At 42.7% G+C, this 23,215-nt stretch overlaps 1 protein-coding gene across 34 annotated transcripts; it reads right to left on the bottom strand.

Annotated features, from left to right (window-relative positions):
• Positions 1 to 587: 587 nt before the first annotated feature.
• PCBP2 (poly(rC) binding protein 2) lies at positions 588 to 23,117 on the bottom strand. 34 transcript variants are annotated; one of them, XM_082350692.1, is made up of 15 exons: positions 22,837 to 23,104; positions 20,355 to 20,497; positions 19,762 to 19,785; positions 19,641 to 19,673; positions 18,633 to 18,749; positions 16,271 to 16,402; positions 15,170 to 15,297; positions 14,052 to 14,139; positions 12,118 to 12,210; positions 10,991 to 11,032; positions 9,672 to 9,744; positions 9,124 to 9,162; positions 8,135 to 8,187; positions 7,053 to 7,222; positions 588 to 995 (listed from the first exon to the last, which is right to left on the bottom strand). In XM_082350692.1, the coding sequence occupies exons 2-15, from the start codon at positions 20,421 to 20,423 to the stop codon at positions 959 to 961; spliced, it is 1,098 nt and encodes a 365-aa protein (XP_082206818.1). In that variant the 5' UTR covers positions 20,424 to 20,497; positions 22,837 to 23,104; the 3' UTR covers positions 588 to 958. The 34 variants fall into 34 exon arrangements, with proteins under 34 accessions (XP_082206818.1, XP_082206819.1, XP_082206820.1 ...); XM_082350693.1 differs by having other exon boundaries at positions 8,135 to 8,190; positions 14,052 to 14,126; positions 15,169 to 15,297; positions 22,837 to 23,103; XM_082350694.1 differs by having other exon boundaries at positions 14,052 to 14,126; positions 15,169 to 15,297; positions 22,837 to 23,103.
• Between the last annotated feature and the right edge of the window lie 98 nt (positions 23,118 to 23,215).

Here is a 23,215-nt window from a genome sequence, read left to right as displayed (position 1 = left end):
GGACTCTGAGTGACTTCCTCCTTTTATGCTTTTCTAACAAACTGAACATCACTTACAGCCCCAACCTTGTAAAATCTACATAAATGGGAACAGGTCTGTCTTTATAAAGGATTCTAGTAGGACCCATACAATACCCATTCTTTTTAAAAACAGAAGACTGCAGTTTTAAGTCTGGACAAGAGTATAGGCATTCCCAGCAACCTGAATCCCAGTGAGACACACATTCAGCTGCTTCCATGTGTATGCATGTGCATCCTCCCCCACCCACCCAGTGGAAGTGCTTGCTTACACTTTGCAGACAAGTCTTAGGAAAATATAACCCCCCATCTTTTGGACCAAGGGCACAGCCAGCCAGCTTGCTATAGCTATTAAGGTCACTCTGCAATGCAGGCTCAAGGGCTACAGAAAAAGATGGGAGTGGTAAAACAGAAGAAAACATCTTCACTGGAATAAAGGCTTACATTCAAAACCCAAGCAGGGTCCTTGTCCTTTGACGGATAAAAGGTGCAAAAATAACAGCAAGACACCAGGAACAAAACCCACATGAAATCACTGTGGCATCCAGTTTCTATTCACAAAGAAAAAGCTCCAGTCCATCTTTTAATTTTTTTGAAAAATTCCTGACATTACAGAACTAAACTGAAATGTATTAATATTCCACTCTTACATTTCCATGACAAACAAAAAAATTTCATGAGCCAAAAAAAAACCCAAAAAAAACACAAAAAAACAGGGAGAAGCTTATAAAACTAAATATGGATCTCAGCATTAACAGCTGAACAAAGAAAGGAATTAAAACGCTTTAATTAAAAAATCACGAGTGGATGATAAAGTGTGTAGAAACTGAAAATTTACAAACTATTTAAAACCTGGAATCGCTGACTGTTCAGAAACTACACAGATGGATCATGGGTGGTGGTGAACAGCAGAAAGGGATTATGGATGAATCTGCATTGTTCTAGCTGCTCCCCATGCCACCCGTCTCCGAGGAAAGCCTGTAACACACACACAAAAAAAACTCGAAGTTAGTTTTCTGAGTGCCCAGCAGTACCTCACCTCCAAAACTTTTAGCCTGGTTGATGAGATGTGAAGGAGTACATAATCTGCTTCAGTATCAAGGGAGACATTTTAAAGACTTTCTGGATTAATCAGTACCATGGTCCTATAACCCCTGCAATCCAAGCTTCCTGAGGCAAATTACCTCACAACCAAGGGAAATTGAGGACCTTGGTTATTAATTGTGGGTATCCCTCAAACTACGCTCTATAGAATCTTTGGGGGAGATGTTAAGCACTCTCGGAAAATACCACACACACAGACACACACACACACACACACACACACACAAAAGCCTTAGAGGGTCACAATATACACAAACTGTTTCTTTACTGCCCAGCTTATTTTAGCTTCTCCCAAGCTACTGATAGAACAGTCCCAGGTTTCTCCATCAATGTGAAGACTATTACTATTAAGAGATGCTTGAGTTTTAAACACTAAGGCATGTTAAAGAGGGAGCAGCAAGTGTTAAGTATGGGTCAAGAATTATACCCAACCTATAGTTTTTAGACCTAGTTTTCAAGATTTTAAGTGGAAGTCAAAACAATTTGTTTTCAGCACCTCCCTAGCTCACTCTAGAAGCTCCCCAATTTGTGGTCCTGTTAAGCCAAATTCTCCATCCAAATATACCTGGCTACAATGCCTGTTTCAAATAGACTATTTGAGGTCCTGGAATCCAATTTTGGGCTTTGAAGGAAAGGTCTTTAGATGTTCGGCGATCAGCCTGCTTCACTGATATTAGGTAGCCAGCAGGACTTAGCTCCTATTTTGAACAGAACTAAATGTGTAAGACCCAGTCTCAGTTTATAACTTTTTTTTTGGGCCGCACCTCCTGGCATGCAGAACTTCCCCAACCAGGGATCGAACCCACACCCCTGCAGTGGAAGCGTGGAGTTTTAACCACTGGACCACCAGGGAAGCCCCTGAGTTTATAACTTTATTTCATAAAGATTTTAAATTTACTGGCATTCATGTCAAGAGAGCATTTGCATCTCTTCCAGAATAACGCAAATCCAAAAACTGGCCAGGAAGGCAGGGGCAAGGGGGTGGGGGAAGGGCAGGAAATAGGTCCTTCAACTACAAACTGCATTTAGTTTCAAGTCAGAAATGCTATTGTAACCTCAGCATAAAGGAAAATAGTTCTTAAAGGGGGTAGGTTCTTGCCAACCTCAAAATGGGATGATTTAGAGCAGCGTAAACAACAGACCCTGAATCAAAGAGTTTAGTGGGAACTGAAGGTTGAGGAAAGGAGCTGCCGCAAACAGTTTAGATCTAGGACCTAAAAAACACTAAGTTAATGTAAGAAGGTGGTGGCACTCTGGCACCAAAAAGAACTCAAAAAGAATAGTCCAGAATTTATACAAAGCCTGGGCAGGAATTGGGGGTGGCAGGGAGAGGGGGCAAGGAGAAGGGAAAACCCAACCAGAAATACTGTGTTAAGGACTCCAGAATAGAAGGACCACATGGGGGAGCTGTAAGCTACTAAAAAATCGAGCACCAAGAAGTACCTTTGGATGCGGTGATTTTGGTCAGCCCTTAAAACATCTGACTTCCTTCCAAGCAATCCTTTAGGGAGTACTCATTAGGTAAAGAGGCCTTCTAAAATCAAGAACTAGATAAAATAAAAACCAGGTTTCTGGGGGAGATGGTATCAGCAAGATATAAAAAGAGCTTACTAAGGAAAGCTGGACCACACGATAAAGGAGCATCTAGCAACCAACAAGAAAAACCCTATCTGGACAATGAAATTTGCCCCCCTAGTCCTTCATGCAGACTTGGGACATGTAACACTTATTCACAGCCCCAATATGAGACTGAGGGACCAGGATACCAAAAGTTAATATATTGCAATATAATTAGGTTTTTTTTTGTTGTCTGTTTGTTACATTGTTGTTAAACAATGTAAGCCAAAGGGGATATGGGAAAAGGTCACCAGGAAAAAAATCTCCACACTGGTTTTCTAAGTCCTGGGAAGAGCATCATACTTTCATTACCCTGGCAATACGCATTCAGGCTGAATGGAAACTATCAGAGCCCTTCCACCATTTTACCTGCGGCATTCCTACTCTTTTACAGAGAGAGATCTTGGGATACGAAAAAGAATGAGGCTTCAGGGAGATCAAGCACAATCTTAGAAGACTGAGTAAATGTAAAGCACAAATTGCTAGTCCTGACTACTCACTCATGTGGTCTGCAAATTTAAATTCTCCCGGAGCCTCTATTTCTTTAATCTGATAAAGTGAATCAATGAGTTACAGCTGATCTTAAAGGTCCCTTCCAAATCTAGGTCTTAATCCTCTAATTATGACAGGGTTGGTGGGGAGACAAAGGTAGGCGGGGAATAGAATAAAAGGGTAAAAGGACCTGGTTGAGTAATCAGGGTTGACTTAGGATAACTGGACAGAATCCTGCCAAATTTGAGGCAATGTCACCCATTGGTTGTTCAAAATTTATCCAATGTCACAGGGAGAGGGGTAGTACTAGTTCAGAGGAATGCAGACAGAAGCCGGCAAACTTTATTAGACTTTTCCCAACTTGCCTCCCCATTCTGGGTAAAGAAATAACTTCTTTCCTTCACAGCACAGTCAACTAAAGGTTCTTACTGTGGCAACTTTATTACAGCTAGAAACACAAATCTGGCCAAGAAGGCTGGTTGATAACCATGAAATTAAAAAAAAAAAAAAAAAAAAAGGTTAATGGAGAAGCTTTTATTCATTAACACAGAGCCTAAAACATTGTTATATTGCAAGGCAGAATAAAGCTACAAAAAAGTAACAGAATGAGAAAGAAGAGCAAGAACTGTGGCTCTAGATAAAGAATTCAACAAGTCAGACTCTGAAACAGGCACTCAAGCAGAAACGGCCTAAACCTAAACAGTTTACCATTGCCCCTGCCCCCACCCTGTTATCCCCCAAAACAGTAAAAAGGAAACGGTCACAAGCTCACAATAGTTTGGTTCTCACCAATGTTAACAAAGGGAAAACAAAAACAAAAACAAAAACAAATACTTGAGGGGGTGCCCCAAGATATATGCAATCAGTAGGGAGAGAATCTCTGTTTCTCGCTTTTCAGTTTGTTAGTTACACATGGCACGGCAGAGGTGGTGGTGGTGGTAGCTGAAGCCCCGGCACCCTTAGCAGCAGACACAACATTTAGAGCCAGGAGAGGGATGGGTTTCATGCCAAGCAGACTGGAGACACAAGGGGCGGTCGGAAGAGGGTTGGGGAGGCTGGAGGGTGCGTCGGAGGTCCCCGCTGTGGCGAGCGAGGGGGTGGTGGTGGAGGAGGAAGAAGAAGAAGAAGGGGTGGAGGGTTGAGAGAGGTTGATGCTGAGGTGATCAGGGATCGTGACGGAGGCTGCCTGGGAGGAGGGTTTAGCGTTTTCTAAACTGTAACAGAGGAAAAAAAGGAACAAAAAAAAAGGGTGGGTGGAAGGGAAGACCACAAAAGGGAAAAAGTACAGGACAAAATCCGCTTCAGTTATCAGTAAGTGCCTCTGGTTGCCAATTAGGAAGACTTAATATCAACTTGTGACAAGCTGTCTTTTATTCTGTGTCCCACCCTCTAAAAATGTATAGTTTGCCAAATTCCATTCCACAATGCTATTTAAAACTGCTATGGTGAAGAAAAAGCTGACAGACTGAGAAAAATCACACACTTCCTTATTACCTGACACACTGATCCAACCCAGAAGGCAGAAAAGAACGATTTCAAGCAGAAAATGAAAGAGTACCCATCCACCTCCAAACAAGAACAAATGTTTCACCCACCAATCACTTGAGCAGCTTTGGGATACTAATGCACAGAATTTTTAATTGTTTTTTTCTGTAATTGATATTAAAATTTGCTTCTACCGCCACAGCAAACTTACCAAATATATCAGGATGGAAAGGGACAAGAGCCTAAAGTAGGTCACTCATTTCAAACTTCAAAGATTGTAGCATTTTCAATGAAAAATGCTGAGAACAGAAGCATAGATAAAGCCTCATTTCTGGTGATGGGGTGGGAGAGAAAAAAGGTTCTTTGTTTTTGTTTTTAACTGACTGTACTTCTCATATAGACCTTAGAAAACTGGAAGAGAGAAACTTCAAGCACTGCTGAAAAGTTCAGTTTAATAAAATAAACTACCACTGCTACTCCTAAAATAAGCTCTAAATCACAGTGATGACCTGTAGCTCCCAAATACCTGCATGTATCTATGGCAGAACTGCAGGCATTTGCTGAAGTCTGTTGGACATCCTACGGCTCAAGATTAACTCTTAAAAGGCAGGGAGGCTCCTCTCAAGACTCCATTTTGTTTACCTAAATCCAAGGACAGTTGCAATCCATAAAAAAGGTGCCAAAATCAGTAGAAATGCTCAGGGTCCATTCCTGAAAACAGAGAACTCTTTCTTGCCTAGTATTCATAATAAAACCAGTTTGCTTTCTGCGTTCAAACTGGGCCAATATAAGAAAATGAAGAGTTAGCTCCGTGCACACATAGTCCTTGCTTGGTGTTAAATGAAGCTTTAAAAAGTTCTGACCCAAATCCATAGCTTGGGCAGTTTCATTAAAAAGGATGATCCTGAAAAAGAGTGACTAAAATCAGGAAACAAAGATGGACCAAGTTCTGCTTCCTTACAACTTAGCCACTGACCTAGTACAGGGGTCAGGCAAGCAGGTTATGTGGAAGCACTATCTGACAACATTCAGGGCAGGTCTACCCAAGCAGAAGAAAAATCGCTTGGTTTCCAGCTTCCAAGAACATGATTCTTGCCTCTTAACAACCCACCACCCCCATTAGAAACAAGGAAACAAACCTTTGCAAACAGCCTCCATGCAAAACTAATAACTACCATTTCAGTCTGAACAGTAAGAATTTGACATCTTGGTAGCTGAAGAAGAAAGCAGATCTAGACACAGAAAAGTCTTTTCTACATAAAGACTAGAAAATACCTCAAGGCATGAAAAGACATAGGCAAAAGTCAGAACCACTACTGGGGAACTGATAAATTCTTAACCAGGGGATAAAAGACCACGGAATAAATACATGATCTGCAGAAGCATGGCAAAAAATAGATCCCATACTTACGAATTCCTTTCCCTTGCACTAGATTCAGGAACCCATAAAATTTTTATGCACAACAGAGACCAAAGAATTGTGACAGAGGTAAATAACAACTAGGTAAAAGTCTACATAAAAGGGATAGCTAAGTCCCTTGGGGAATGAGCTAACACTGGTTTAAGATGTTAGTAAGCAATTAAGAACATGACTTAAGCACATGTGCTGAGAAAGCAAATAATATAAATGCCTTGTAGGATGCCCACTGGACTGTGAATAGTCCTGCTACAATTGTATTAACATTAGCTACGTCTGGATAAAAAAAGTAAAATCTCAGAAAGTCATTAAGAGATGAGATGAGACTGTGGGGGAAAAAGAAAATACTAAGCATTTCTGAAACATCCAATACCTGTACCTTCTCCTTTTCCACAAGCTCTGAACAATGGAACACACTGGCAACTTGAGAAAAATGGATGTTTTCAGAATAAACGGTAATGACTGCCTCCAAGAAACTGTCTTGCTGTCACGTAACTTCATTATCCTTATTTCAATTAAGGGTGCTTTGGAGCCTAAACCCAATCAGTGAAGTATTAGTCTATATGACATCTACAGCAAGACCCACATTTGGTTTTAAGTCAGTGCTCCAGCCAGAGCAATCCTACTGGTGAAGACATGCTCCATACCTTCCACTCCCAAAACCATCAAAAAGTCAAATGCAAACAATCTATTCCCCATCCCCCAACCCCATGCAAACTTATTACAAATTGGTTTCTTTTTCTGCTACACTAAGGATGGATGAAAAATAAAGCTAGACTTTAAACTTTTTCTTTTGCCATCTCTACCCTTCCCATTTCCATCCCCCAAAGAATCCCACACTTTACATTACAGTGTAACTTCCCCCAACACACACATTACTTGTGCTGACATGAATAACACAAAAGATAGGGAACCCTTACCTGACATTGATTAGATATTGAGCCAGGCTAATGCTGGCAGCAGATCCAGTGATGGTAACCTGCCTATCAGTAGATCCTTCCACTGGGTTCGCAATTTTGATCTGCGCCCCAGACATCTGACGGATCTCATTGATTTTGGCGCCTTGACGCCCGATTATGCAGCCAATCAACTTAAGGGAGAAAAACAACAAGGCATACCAAATTAAGAGTTGCATGGTTAGGTCCAAGAATTCCATCCCACTCCTCAGGCTTCTACAGCTTGGGTCCACAAACATGACAATGGAAACTACTATCTGCATCCTACATTCTACTCATATACTCCTGATTTTAAAAATTGAGTTATAGATTATATCTCAACTCTTGCCCTAGTCTTCTGTCTGATCACTACAGGTCAGAGCCAACTCTAAGCTGAATGACTCCTAGGAGCATTAGCTCATTTCCTCAGAGTACTAACTCCAAAGACAAAATAATAAAGCAGAGCAAACATGATGATAAACCTAGTTTACCAGAGATAGGAATAAAGATAAAAGTATATTCTGTTTTTGACAAAAAAGATCCCTTAACTCATCCTGCCATGATTCCTACTTTACTATAGTGACAAGAATTCTGGCTAATTTCTAATGCTTTTGCCTTGGGAAAAAGTAAAAAATTGGTCAACATTTGCACTGTCCCATACCGCAGACACTAATAACGTGATAACTAAACACATGAAGTGTGGCCAGTAAGACTGAGAAACTGAATTTATTATTTTATTATTCTCAATTCAAACAGCTACACGTGGTAGTGACTACCATGTTGGATAGTACAGACAGAACATCCAAGGACCACTGCGTTAGGGATAAGGCTTCAGGTTCTACAAGAAACAAAGGCAAATGGGAATTTCTATTTGAGACAAAAAGGTTCTTTCTGGCTCATCAATTTCCTCCATCAGTTTTTACTTGAGATTTTATATAGTTTTAATAATTTAATTTGGTGTCTACAACCCCATTTTCTTAAGAGTGGCATGATGCCATTGAAAAGACCTCTATTCTTTAAAACCAATTCTCTTATTTTCACCCCATGCAACCCAACCATATACTTACATCGTTTGGAATGGTGAGTTCATGAGAAGTAGTCTGAGCAGATGCATCCAAACCTGCTGAAAGACAGAAGAGAGCAAAGAAGTTCAATGCACAGCATACAAACTCCCACTGATTTGTACATTAACCTAACAGAAGGAAAACGAACTGGAAACCCAGCATTGGCTGTTGGGATTCATCACTAACTTGGAAGCCTCCAAGGAGGAAAGAGGGGGAGAGGGGTGTAGAAATATGCTGGAAAGGTTCCTCTGTACACACAGAAGAGGCTGATTTCATGCCATTTCCTGCAAAGCCCAGCCTATTAGGGTGTAAGGGGATGGAAGCAAGGGGCAAGGGAATGTGGTATCCTCAATTCTCAGGACCAAAATCTAAACAAGTACTTCTGCACTTCTCCCCTTTTCTGGTTGGATTTCCTGCTGTTGTGTTCCAATTTTATCTCACCTGATGCTATCACCAGCGCCAATATCATGCCTGTTATTGGGTACCATGGACTTCTGGCACACATGCAGAGTTGCTTTAAATATACCTATATCAAATTAACACCCTCCTAACACACCCTTACCCCTAACCTACACTTGAAGGTCAGTGAGAATGAGATGGCAGTAAGGTGTGGGAAGTTCGTTTCTCCAGATTTATTCCGTCTTTTGCTCAATAATTTGTTCTGGGTTTTGTTTTCCAAAGAAAAAGAAAAAAAACTCCTATCAGCAAACACCCATACCCATCTGACACCTGGACTGGACCAGACCAGCTGGCTAACTCACAAGTCTAGTCTTGCTCTCAGCTGTGGCTGCTGAAACTCAGCATTTTTAGAAGGGGGTAGGCCAGATCCATCAAGGGACCCTCCGGGGTACCAGGCCCACCCCCGCTTTGCTCTCTCAGCTCCTTTCTGCCATTTGCATGTTCTGCTGGTATGTCATGGGTAGTGAAACAAGACTCCCACCAGTTTATTAATATAACAGTAGAATACTACAGATTTTTTTTTTAATCATTACCCCAATAGCCTTTCACCTCTGGAGAGCTGGATTCAATGCCTGTTAAGATACAAGTGAAAATGAGTTTGGTGGTCTCATCCTAACCCTATCGGACAAGTTATTCCTTATATATAAAAAAAAAAGCCCAAAAAAACAAAACAAAACCAAAACCAAAACCAAAACCACTACACAATTTGGCACAAATGGATTGTTTCTACCCAGGTCTATGATAGCTGGTGGAGAGAAAGGGGGTGCCAATCAGATCAAAGGGGCAGCAGTGAGGATGGGTTAGAAGAAATATCAGCCTACCCTTTGCCTGACAAGCATCCCCAGACCTCACCCCAAACCTTCCAGGGCCTTTTTTCTCTTTTAGAATAACTCACCCCAAATGAAAACCAAGTTAACAAACACATTACCTCCTTCGGTTTAGCCATAGAAAACAGGCAAGTTTAAACCAGCAGGATGCTGGGTAATGAAGTTTGTTTTAAACAGATGTCAAACTGAGACCTTGGGGCTGGGCCTCTGTCTTGTACTACACCTTACAGAAATAAACACTGAGGTATTCATACCACTGAATCCGGTGTTGCCATGCGTCATGGGAAAATGAGACTGTTGCATTGCCAACTGGTGCAGCTTGGTCAACTGCAGGAAGGAAACAGAAGAGGTTGGCATTAGAAGAGCAAAACAGTCCGGGCTCAAGCACATTCAAATTTGAAAATGCAGAGCTCCTGATCCCCAAAGTTGGCTACTACTCAACTATGACAGAGAGTAAGATATGGGGCTGGTATCACCATCCTGGGGATGGGCACAAGAAGGTAAGGGTCAGAAATAGAAAGGGTATCAGTACAAAGAGAATGAGCGCATTTGGGGTGTGTGAAAAGACAAGCAGCAGCACCCGCCTGACAACCATCCCCCTGTGGGCTATTTAATGAAGGTGCTTGCAGCCATTGCAACAGTTGCCCCAGGGACAAGCACAGACAGGCTAGGAAAACAAACTGTGCAGTGGTGCTAGGGAAAACACACCATGCAGGGTTCTGTCAGTATTGGGAGGAGGGAAGGAGATGAGGGGGCAGGGAAACTGCAAGGAGGAGAGAGATTAAGGTGTAACCAAACTGGGTTTAGCACATCCCCACCCCATGATTTCTACAGCTATTTTTCTTCGTCTATATGAACTGTCCTGGCTGTTGTAAAACCATCCTTCTTCAAGTCTACTTCCCCTCCTGGGGACTATCACTAACCAAGAGCCAATCTCAACTTCCCAAATCTAAAGCTCAGCACCTGAAAGAGTTAGTAAGGATAGAGGATAAGTGCAGAAAGAAATGCCCTTAAAGTCTAAATACCAGCACTTTTTAAGTTGGAGTTTTTAGTGACAAAGAAGGTTTTATTGAGTTGAATTCCCAAATATTCAGCTTCCTATCCCTCCCTGTGTAAATAAGCCCCTTTTTCCCATCCCTCCAGATGCTTTTTAAATTGTCACCTCAGAATGAGGAGTACACAAGGGCAAAGCCAACCTCCCACCCCCCATCCCCCGCCATGGAAAAGACTCCATGCAGAGATGCAGAGCCCACTGTCAATTTAAACTGTGCCCTGGGATAACAAACGACAGTATACCGTGGAACATTTCTCTTTTAGAGTAATCTGGAACATGGGAGAAAGTAGAATCCAATAATCTGCCAGATTATAATTTCCAGGGATTAAATGTCAAAAACAAGGTGCTACTATGTCCTGATTAAAGATTATTTAAGGGCCAAAATATGGAGTTCACCTTGTGAGGAAAACAATACTGCAAATGTTTAAGACCCAACTCACTTCTGCCTACGTGGAGAAGAGAGACAATTTTGGACGGGAGAAGGAACTTTTCAAAACAAGAAGTGAAAACAAAACTTACATCTGGCTGTGGAATGGCATACTGTCCTTGAATGGTATAGGCCTACAAAAGGAGGAAAACAATTCCTATTAAAAACCAATCACGGACAGCCACCCAGTGGGGGGAAAAAGACAGATTTCAACTAGCCAGGAAGCCAGAGTTGAACTAGAGAATAGGGAGGCCAGGGGTTGAGGCAGTAGATGGTATCTCACAAATACAGTCAGACCTGTTGGCCTTCTTTAAACCCTAATATGATGGCTTATTCCAGGATGCCTATAAAGGGAGCCATGTTCCCTGCAATCAAAGACAAAATAACACATCTGTTTCTTAATGAAAACGAGGGAAGTGGGATTAAACAATGCCTCGACTGCCCGAGACCCCTTCCTTCTCCCTGTGTACAAGATAGCCTAGAAGGAAAACGGTCTTTCTTCAGCCACCCCAACCCTTCTACCAATCATGGTGACATGAATGATTTGTATCTGCACAAACCTACATGGCATGTTTTGAAACACTTCTTTTCCTATCTTATTTTTCTCTACATCTGCCTAAAGACCTTAAGCGCACTGGAAGCTAGTTGGGTCCCTAGCACTAGGGAGCTGACCATAGGAACACACACACACAAAAAAAATCACTGTGTTCTAAGTCCTGCCTTCTCCCACCTCCCCTCCATAAAAGGCACTTGCAGCTCCCACTACACCCTCCTCCCCCCACACCATAACCTCCCAAAAAGGGAGCTGGGTCTTCAGGGCAATGGGGTGGGGGACAAGGAGAATCAGGAAGGGAGGGGAAGGAAGGAGCAGCTGGTTCACAGGATGTGAGGCTTCTTCTCACATCACAGTGGCCAGTACCCCCAAAAGTGCACCCAGGTGGGGGTGGGAAGGTGAAAATGGGGTAGGAGGAGTAGGAGACAGGGAAAAGGGGTTGAACAAAAAAAGAAAAAAAAAGGAAAAAAAAAAGAGAGTTGGTGTTACCATCTGGTGGGCTACGCAGCCTGTGTGAAATGAGGTGGGGGGGTCAGTCCAGGTCCCCGTGGACAGGTGGTGTCCACAGCACAAAAATCACCAGCGCCACTGGCCCCCCGTGTGTTGGCAGTCTCGGCTGAGGCGGAAGGATTGAGTGAGCCTTGGAGACTGAACATCCCCTCTCACCTCTAGAGGTGGTCCCTCCAGGTCAGGGTTGAGGCACATGGACGGGGTGGTGTGGGGAAAGCTCGCACTGTCGCTGCCTGTGCTGTACCTGTCCTGTGGATAAATAGAGGATTTCAGTCTCCAGGGCTGTCAATCCGGCACCTTGTCACCAGCATGAAATTCACACAAAAAAAGTTGTTTAATTTTTTCTTTTCCTTTAAAAAGGAGCTCACAACACAATTTGAAACGAGCTGCAATCAGTGAATTAAAAAAAAAAGTTACCTATGGTGGCAGATTTCACACTGCACAATTGGGCTATTTTCAGTCAGAATGAAGGCGTGGGGCAACAGAGCTGATGCCAGCTCCTGGTCAGTGTGCGATTAAATTGAACCCCTACAGAGCCCACTTTGTCACACAGGAACAAAAGACACAGGTCCATCTGTGGACACTGCATGAACTGGTCCATTTAAAAAGGCCCATGGGAATAATCCAAGACAGGGCCACTCATGGAAGAAGAAGCTGCAAGTTTTTAGAGGGTGGTCAACTGAATAAAGGGGAGGGAGGGAAGGAAAGCAAAGAGGTAAGAAGGGGGGGGTGGGAAGGGGAGGGAAGGAAAGGGAAATGAAGGAAGACTTGTAAATGGAGAGGACTGCTGCTGTGCAGCATGGACTCCATAGATAATCCCAAGTGCGAGTGGAAGAATCCAGAAGAGTAGGAACTTGTAGTTCCAGGGTAGAAGGGAAAACTCCTAGAACTAAACCTCCCTGCTACACTGACTCTGGGCCTGTTTATCCTGCCTAACTATCCAGACTCATGGAGAGCCCTTTGACCAAACCAGTTTGTACAAGGCTAGTGTTAAAAGCAAGGTACTAAACTGTGATATGATTAATTTCTTGTGAAAGCTTCCAGAACTACAAGACAAACTAAGTCCCCCAAAACTTGCTGTTTTATGACAACTCAATAGAATATGAATGAGATGGACTTTCAGTGCTTCTCCAGTTCAAATATAAGATGGAACTAGTTGAATATCTGTGCTTGTAACAGGTCAGCCCCATGTAGGAAAAGGCACTTTGAGCACTATACTTGTTTAGGCAGCTACCAAAATGAAGGTCACTATTTCAGCCTGAACCTCAATACTTTAAAAACTAACCTACCTACTCCTCAAATACTAACCAAAAAGCATAAAACCATGGTGCTAATCAGTGCCCTTTGTCATAAAAATCTAAATTCAGAATAAACCACGTGCCAAGGATCCAGAGTTTAGGGGGGTGAAGGAGGAGAGGCCAAAGGGGTGCTTTGGTGTTCTTACTCTAACACCAAAGGTCACAGCCCCACACAGCCCAACATGCTCTCCCCCTTCTATTCTTAGACACTGAACCCTTACCCCAGCTGATTTGTTATGCCATGTGGGTTCAAACCAGTGTTTATGAGGTTAAGAGCCCGGGGACAACACACTGGAGTTTGGGAGTGAAGGGGTAGGAGTAGGGGAGGTGAGGTGGGGAGAAGGGGAAGTTTGTAGGACACTCAATTTCAGGACCCCCAATTTGAGACCACCATCCAAGAATCTCTTTCAGAGGTCCAACTCTTTGCTACCTTTATTCAGACCTCTAAAGAACACCCCACACATGAAAAAACATGGGATGGGGTGGGGTAGGGAAAGAAGTAGTGACACCAAAGCAATTTAACCCTTTCTTCTAACCCAACCCACCTTAAATTACTAAGTAAATTACCTCTTCCGAGTGCCTACAAAACTCCCATTGCCTGCTAAAAATTAAATAAGATAGCATTCATAGCTTTCTCCAGTATAAAAAATAAATAAAACTGAAAGCAGGTCAAATTATGGCCAGAGTACAGGTTTCAGCAAGCATGCAGAGTGGCCTGGTGTGCTGCTGGCAAAGTTGACATTTCAAACATAATCCTTGTTCACCTTAGCCCACCAATAAAAAATTTCTTACCTGACCACCTGCAAAGATGACTGGAGAACTGGACGGCTTGGGCCGGTACGGGATGGTCACGCCCTTCGGGGGGGACTGGGAGAGAGTCAGAGGGGAAAAAAACAAAAAGAGATAAGGTTTCAAAGCTGCTTCAGCTGTGTGGCTTAAGCTCACACAGGTCAGTTAAATTAAAAACTGTATTATTTCCATTCCCTCACCTACCAACGTTGTCTCTGGCTAGATCTAATCTCAAATCATCTGCAGTTATTTGCCTTTAAAGCAGTAAGATGGTCCGTGGACTACACAGCTCACACTAATTCTCATCAAGGCAGATTCCCCTGTAATAATTTAGGCATTATTTCCATGTGTTCAAATAAGTCTAATTAACATAAAAAACCTGTATGTATACATATGTACGTTTGAGTTGGTAATTAAGATCCTACATTTTGGCCTGAATAGGAAATAAAGCCAAAAAAGGAAATAAAGCTCCCAAATGTTGCATCTAGGATAATACAGAACTGTCCATAAATAGTTCAAAGGCTCAATCAATATTTTCCTAATCTCTACTTGAAAATTCTACTTTCCTTTCTCACCAATATGGGACCAACTCCCTATGACAATTCTAAAAAGGTTTAATTCCCCTTAATTTTGCTATTCTTGTTAATTAAATAGCATCTACTAGAACCTCATAAGTCATTCAGAAACACCATTATGGATATTTTTTTTAATATATATACCATTCTGAATATAATCCTGCCTCATAACACAGAAATTAATTTAAAGAATATATCAAAGTTGCATGTAGCGAAAATATTGTAGTCTGAAAGGCAATTTAACTTAGCTTCTCAGGAACCCAGATACATCTTTTGTCCACTCATTCCTAGTAGTGAATCTTCCCCTACCAACTCTGCTAAAATTGCTGTAAACCAAATGATCACCACTGCTTAGTTTCTATTTTTGCTTGGACTGTAAGAAAAGTCAAAGCTGGAGGAAGGAAAATATGAACTCAGGGAACCTCTTCCCCACCCCCACTGGAGGCTTCTAACAGCCTCACCTAATTCTAGTCTTACTAAATATAGATCAGTCTGTCTCCCTAAATCACCTTCCCCCCATTCTCAGCATGAGCCTGAGGGCTTACCTCCAACATGACCACGCAGATCTGTTTCACACACTCAATGATGGACTGCGGAATGCCAGCAATAGTGATGGCCCGCTCAGTTGAGTTGGGGAGCATATCCCCTGCCACCTGGACCTGAGCCCCTGTACTCTTTGGGGGTAAAAAAATTTTAAAATCAGAGAAAACAGCTCATACTCTTCAGTATCTCCCAGCAGAAATCTTAAGAGTCTAAAGCTCAGTAGACACTTAACCCATCTCCTATCTTACCCTTTTTATCCTCCCTTCCCACTCTTCCCTTATTCCAGATAAAACTGTTTAATCAGTTATAAATTAGCCTCTGAAAGCTGAAAATAAGGCTGAATAACAGCCTAAATTTAACCTGTTCTCAAGAAAAAGGTCCCTCTAGACAGTTTCCTCTCAGCTAATGACAGGTCTGTAGGCCATCAAACAAAATACCCACAAATATCACCCACCTTTCATTCTCTTATTGAACAAATGTTTATATCAAGCCCATCCTATATGTGCCAGGTACCACCCCAGGTACTTGGAATACATCAATGAACAAAATCAAAATCCCTGCTCACATGGCATGTACAAAAGGCTCCCAAAACTACAATTCGTTTTCCTTTAGGAGCCATTCAAATTTCATTCCAACATCCAATTCAATAACTCCCAGATATAAGTAAAAGCTTCCATAATTTTATGTAACTTCCATAATTTAAAAGGGAGAATTTCAACTACACCCCAATACACCTTCATTTTCCCCTTGCTATTTAGAGATTCGGCCAAGAAAAATATTTGATATTATTATCGATCAAATTGTAAGCTCTTTAAACATAAAAAAAGATAACGTAGTCTCATGGAAAAGAAAAGTTGCCAATGGGTCATATGCAATAGGTGGAAATTGTGGTTAACTTTTCTGACTTATTGTTGTTAAAGTATATGAAATATAAAAAATATATATATATATCTCAATCAAATTATAGTCTTCTAGGATTATTACTTTAATAAAAATCTTCATCTCAATAAACACAAACTTTTCCTAGACATAGTAAAGGCTAATAGAAGAAGCACATTTAGAATAATTTACATTTCAAAAAGAAAATGAGCACAAGTTACCAACCTCACGTATTTCCTTGATCTTGCAACCACCTTTCCCAATGAGAGAGCCACACTGACTAGCAGGGACCACCAGCCTCAGGGTGACTGGGGGTCTACTGGCAGCTGTGCTATTGGTCATAGAGCTGCTGATGTCCTACAACAAGAAATTAGTCAAAACATCAGAAGAATGTAAAAGTTTTAAACAGATTCCTGGGAACCCATAACTGCCATGAGAGAACCTTACAAGGGACATACTATGTCACAATCTGCATCAACAAAGGTTCAAATATTGCCTCCCCCCAAAACGCTATTTCTGAAAAGATAAAAAGGCCTACAAACGTCCTCAGATTTAGCCCTAAATATATTTTCCTTCACACCGGGGGCAGTGATCTTGGTAGAGAGAAAACTTACTTTGAAAATTAAAGAGTTTTTTCAGTAAAATAAAACAATATTGAAGACAAAATTAAATATTAAGAGATACAACAATGCAATCCAAATTCAAGTAACCAATTCTGTTCTCTTAGAAAACTACATGAAGATTAAATACTGTACTTCCATTTATCCTTGTCTTAATTTCTTGGTAATATTACCATTGTACAGATAATGAAATTGAGGCTGAGTACCTACCCCAATCACATCTAAAAAGCTGTAGATTTTAAACTAAAGGACTGTATTGGTTCCAAAGCCCATAGTCTTTCCCGTTACAATATGCTGCATTTGAAAGTCATGGCTTTAAACTAGTTAAGTTTAGCCTTCTGAGGATTAAATGGTTTTAACCTAATCTCTATGTAGTAGCTAGACCTGGGAATTCCTCAAACATAAGCCCCTAAAGTCAAGAACATGCTTCTTATTTGTTAAAAGTATGAACAGATTTTCTGAATTTAAAAAAAATATATTTATTTGGCTGCACCAGGTCTTAGTTGTGGCACGCAGGCTCTTTGGTGCAGCATGTGGGATCTAGTTCCCTGATCAGGGATCGAACCCGGGCCCCCGGTGCTGGGAGCTCAGAGTCTTAGCCACTGGACCACCAGGGAAGTCCCTAGATTTTCTGAATTTTTTTTAAAGCTACAAGCTCTGGATTAGCAGGGTCTTGCATGTCAAAGGATAACATTTCTGATCTTGGCAAGGATAAGATCTCAGGCACCATTAAGGCATCAGGCAGCAGCCCCGAAGCTCTCCTCTGCCTGCAATGTCAATTGCATGATTAGCAGTATTACTGCAGAAGTGGGAGGAAGCTGAAGACTGGACCTAGGGCAATGGTTGTTCAGCATTATAAGGTTGAAACCAGTTAATTAAAAAAACAAACAAACAAAAAAACTTCCTTCAGTCAAAAAATCTCTGGTATTGATATTTTGCTTCTGATAACCTGTAAAATGCATTCCCTCCCTCCAAGTATAGCTCTGACAGTTACCAGATTGATTTTTTAAAAAATATATAACTGCATCCAGGGTTGGGAGATACCTGTATTTATGGAGTATATTAGTGTTCAGAAGGGCTCCTAACAAAAGCATGTTAATTTAGTCCACTCAACTATGAATTAGGGGACATAATTACCAACACAGTGGTGGCATACCTTCAAAACTGCTGGTTAAGAAATAAAAGATGCTGGTTTAAAAAAAAAAAAAAAAAAAAAAGATGCTGGTTTTTCATACATTTTTTACAGAGTCCCTGATAATAGTCACACTATTTGGGGGTTTTTCTGGGTTTTTTTTTATTCAAGTATAGTCAATATACACTATTTAGTTTCAGGTGTACAACGTAGTGATTTGACATTTAAATACATTACAAGATGATCACCACAATAAGCGTAGTAACCATTTGCCACCATACAAAGTTAACCTCCCATTACTTATTTTATAACTGGAAAATATGGGATGCTTCACAAATTTGCGTATCATCCTTACACAGAGGCCACGCCAATCTTCTCTGTATCATTCCAATTGTAGTTTATGTGCTGCCAAAGTGAGCACTCAAACTACAGTTGGGGGTTAGGGGTGCCGACACCCCACCCCAGTCAGAAGTCCATGTATAACTTAACTTATCCACAGTTCTGCATCCACAGATTCAACCAACCTCTGATTGTGTAGTTCTACAATACATATTGTGTAGTACTGTAGTACGTATTTATTATAAAATCAAGTACAAGTAGACCTGCACACTTCAAACTCATGTTGTTCAAGAGTCAACTGTATTTTTCTACCGATTAAAGTGACATCTTTTTTTAATTGCAAATGGTCCAATTTGGGGGATGATGAATGGGAGCAAAGAACCCATTTACAGAGTTTCATGATCTAGTCTGTCCTTGAATTTTAAAAGCCCTTAGAAATCACTAAACTATCTAGAAGCACTTAAAAATAAAGAATGAGGGGCAGGGAACAACAAACCTCTTCCAGTTTATCAATGATCATAGCAAAGGCTTTGAAGATGGCATTAGTGGGTCCAGCCAAAGTGATAATCCTCTCAGGACAATTCCCTTCTGAGATGTTGATACGTGCACCACTCTGGATAGGAAACAGAGCCAAAAGGTTAAAGAGACAAAAAGATCTGAGCTTACACACACACATACACACAAATATATAATCCCTCCTAAATAAGATGGGCAAGAAGCTGCCTGTATACATGATCCTGACACAAGGCAATATCGACATCACTTCAAATACTGCTCCATATTTGTCCTCAAACATAAACTACAGAAGCTGCTTTAAGTCTTGAACGAACTGAGACTTCCTAAAATTACATTTCCCAGCATACTATTTGTCATTACAAATAACTGCGCCAGAAAAACACCAGCTTCTCCTATTAAGATCTCCCCCTCGGGCTTCCCTGGTGGCGGAGTGGTTAAGAATCCGCCTGCCAATGCATGGGACACAGGTTCGAGCCCTGGTCCAGGGGGATCCCACATGCCGTGGAGCAGCTGAGCCCGTGCACCACAACTACTGGGCCTGCGGCTCTGGAGCCCATGAGCCAGAACTGCTGAGCCCGCGTGCCACAGCTGCTGGGGCCCACGTGCCTGGAGCCTGTGCTCCGCAACAAGAGAAGCCACCGCAATGGGAGGCCCGTGCACCGCAACGAAAAGTGGCCCCCGCTCATCGCAGCGAAGACCCAATGCAGCCAAAAATAAAAAAAATAAATCTAAAATAAAAAAGAGAGAGAGAGAAAAAGATCTCCTCCCTTCTGGGACTTCCCTAGTGGTCCAGTGGTTAAGACTCTGCGCTTTCACTGCAGCGGGCACAGGTTCGATCTCTGGTCGGGGAACTAAGATCCCACATGCCGCACAGCCAAAAAAAAAATTCCCCCTTCTAATCTCTCATTAAATTTTTTTGGCTTTTGTTTTCAAGGTTTTTTACTTCCCAAGTTAACAGTCCCTTAACCCCCCATCCGCAATAACTCACCTCCTCACGCATCTTCTTAACTGATTCTCCTTTCTGTAAGAGGAAAAGTTAAGAGTGAGTTCCAACTGCTATTTAAACGCAGACTGACTAAATAGTAATTAGAGTTGAAGTGATGTCTTACCTTTCCGATGATACTGCCAACTTCCTGCAATGGAGAAAACTAGTGTCAAATATGAGGAAATTTGAAGCGTTCATTATCACAAAAAGTAATTTTGAACAGTCCAAAGCAATGGAAAAACTAAGATTTATTGGGAAAGGGAATGGACAGGCTTATTATTTTCTTTGCTCTAAATATAAGCAAAGCTATCAAAGAACTGTGAAGAAATAATGGAGTAATTAAATGCTAGCTTTGTTTAATAGAAATCCTTTTTTAAAATACCAAATATATCACCCCACCTTAAAATTACCCCAAAATTGTTTGGGCAGGGGAAATCTACCTATCACAAGCTATAGCAACATCCATGAGAAAAATCTTATCATCCAGGTATGAGACAGTCTTTGGCTCTAGCCTATGGTTAAGCCTTCCCTGCTCAGTGGCGCTTCTTAGTAAAGTCTGTCCATTTTCCCACTACACTCTCATCTACTCTGCTAGAGAAGAGTGCTAAAGCCAGACACCCCACAGTGCTAATCTGATGAGCTCCGAGATCCATGCCCTCTATTCCTGGCCCCTCCCCTAGCAGTTACTATGACCCAATTTCCCAAGCTGGTGCATACCTTTCCATGCATAAGTAGCCGGATGGTGAGAGTGACATTTAATCCACCTTCAATCACACCGGTGTCCATGTCGAGCAGTGTTCTAAGGAGCTGGACGCTGAGTGGTCAAGTCTTTGGTCACTGGTGGGGGTGAAAGCCAAAAACTGAAATGAAAACATGACCAAAATCAGAGTAGGAAAACAATGGAAATATTTCCCAATGTTACTTTAACCATTATCCATGTTTTCTAATGAACTCTTTTCCTTAAATGACAGTCTGTCAGTTGGCAGGCTTATATACATCCAGCACAACTGCATTAACAGCTCAGGTTCTGTTACAAAGTATGAAGGCAACTTTCCAGTCTGCTCTCATTAACGGTACAGTTTCCGCTGACTCTCAGGATGTGAAAGATTCCTTCAATTGGCAATGGTTCTAAGGGAACTGCTGAACGTGCACCAGTTGTCCTTCAACAGAATAAGCTTCAAGAGAATACAGAAACACCTGGAAATCATGAGGGCAAACCTCAAACTAATCAACTACACTGAGGGCAACGACCTTTTGCTTCCCTGTTAGGAAACAGCTTGGGTTGAAAGCTAGAGAGGACACATGTAAACGTTCTTACTGGCAGCAATTTCTAACTAAAGAAATTGAGAAGCATCTCACATTAAAATTTTGAATGTCAATAGATGTCACCAAATAATTTTTAAAAGATTTAAATCAAAAACCTCATTGAAAAAGGCATCTGAAATGCCTTCTATTGCAGGCTGGGTTCCATATTCCCCTTTGGGAAATGACTCAATACATTAAGTGCAGCCTGAGTCCTCTTTTCCCAACCTAACTTGATAGTCACTCAAGATGTGAAAATTTTCCTTGCTTCTGTGTTAACCTCTGTTACCACTCAAGTCTTCATTCAAATCTATTAAATCTTAAATTTTCTTCCAAAGGAAACAATCGAAATTAAAACTGGTACTGCTAAAAATTTATTGTGTAGTTGTTTTAAACAACAGCAGTAACGAGCCTTTCCTACTGAGGCCCTTTCCCCACGTATCCTCTAAAGCAATGTTCCTTACATTTCTGCTTTAGAATAATTGATTACGTGTAGAAAGAATGTTTTTGGATATACCTTAGCCTACAACACCTCTTTAGGCCCTAAGACTGGTTCTCCCCAAAGCTGTGAAATTTCTCCAGTGACATTTTTAGTATACATCCCTTCAAAACAACATCAATGATCTCTCTCCTACAGCCAGTCTTCCCCCTTAACAAAACCAGCCACCGTTTTAACTTTGCTCTAACACAAAGCCCATATCCTAAGTATTTAAAGTGTTTAAGTGGCTGCCAGACCATTCTGTATATGGCAAGCTGCCCTATGGCTACCTCAAGTGAGTGACTGAGGTGACTGAGGCATCCCCAAAGCACTTCATTCCCCCATTTCCAGAATATAATTAATTGCTGGCAAAATCCCAGAATTCAACACTTTTCACTCAAGAAAAAACAACAGTGCTGGGGGTGGGGGGGAAATGGGGAGACAGAGTTAAGTCTGTGCGGAAAACTTTCTTTTTTTCAGTAAGACGTGGTAAAAATTTGGCAGTTTAATTCCTTATCCCCACTCACATAATAGGAAGCACGTTACAAATACCACAATAAATGCAAGTTCGAACGAGCAAGAAAATTGAAAACCTATTTGAAGCCATTTCTTGAGGTAAGGCACAAAGGTGCATTTCCAACTCCAAATCATCCAAGAAATCCCTGTCATATTTCTCTCCTGACTAGGTCAACGTCAGTGTACCCAATCCCAGGAATCCAGCTGTTAATCCTGCAGTCCATTACCCCTTCTCCTATAAATAGCTCGGTCTGGGTCTGCAGCGGCAGGCATTTTGTAATTTCAAATTTCGTTACCCCAAGAGAATGTCCTGAATAACTCGGTAACTGGAAGCCCGTCTACCCTTTCTTCAACTCCACAGCCCCCCTCCCCTTGGTCATCCAAGCATTTTCCACTCAAAAAATGCACCCCCTATCCCTCCACTAGAAAAGAGGGAAAAAAAATAAACGGTTCGGTCAGGGGGGGGCGCTGCGATCCAGGGGGAGGAGCCGGACTAGTAGCGCCTCCTCGTGTGGCTGCGCCAGCGCCTGACCCCCGCGGGGAGCCGCGCTCACCCGCCCGGCCAGCAAGCCGGCCATCGCCTCCCCCCACCCGCCTCAACCAACAAATCCACCGCCGCCCCCCCCTACCGCGCGCGCGCCCTCCTTGACTCCTGCGCAGCCGCCACCGGGAAAAAGCGGGGGGGGGGAGGGGGGAGGGGGGAAGGCCTTGCGCGAGGCCTACTAGGCCTCGCCGGAGCCAGGGCCTCGCGTGAATGGCCGGCCAAGCAGAGTGAGGAGGTAGGCGCTCACGCAGGACTACGCGAGGTCGGGGCTCGTGACGAGGACCGGAGCCCGCTAAGAAAGATGGCAAGAATAGAAATAGAGCTATAGCCGCGGGCGGAGGGAGAATCTTGAAGCTTACCTGCAGGCGCGAGGCGACTGAGGGGAAAAGGGGAGCGGGCGGGAAGGGGAAGGGCGGGAGGCCGGGGGCGGAACAATAGGGGCGGGCGGGAAGGCGAGGGGGGCCCCGCGGGCGGGCGGAGGAGGAAGGGGGGGGTGGAGGAGGAGGAGGAGGAAAGGGGAAAGAGACCCCGGGGCGGGTGGAGGGCGGCGGAGGGCGGGCGGGCGGGCGGAGGGCGGGCGGGCGGGAGAGGGCGCAGGCTGCGGCTGCTCCGGCTGCTGCCTCTGCTGGTCTGGGAGGGGGACGGGGCGGAGCGGCCCGCTTTCAACCCCGCGCACCCTCCGACCCCGGAAGCGCTAACCGCCCCGGGGGCCGGCGAGGCGACTGCGTCGTCCAAACC

This window comes from Balaenoptera borealis, assembly GCF_965194805.1.
Source record: "Balaenoptera borealis genome assembly, chromosome: 13".
NCBI classification, from domain to species: Eukaryota; Metazoa; Chordata; class Mammalia; order Artiodactyla; family Balaenopteridae; genus Balaenoptera; species Balaenoptera borealis.
Note: the sequence above shows the minus strand (reverse complement) of the source record. Positions and strands in the feature narration are given on the sequence as shown.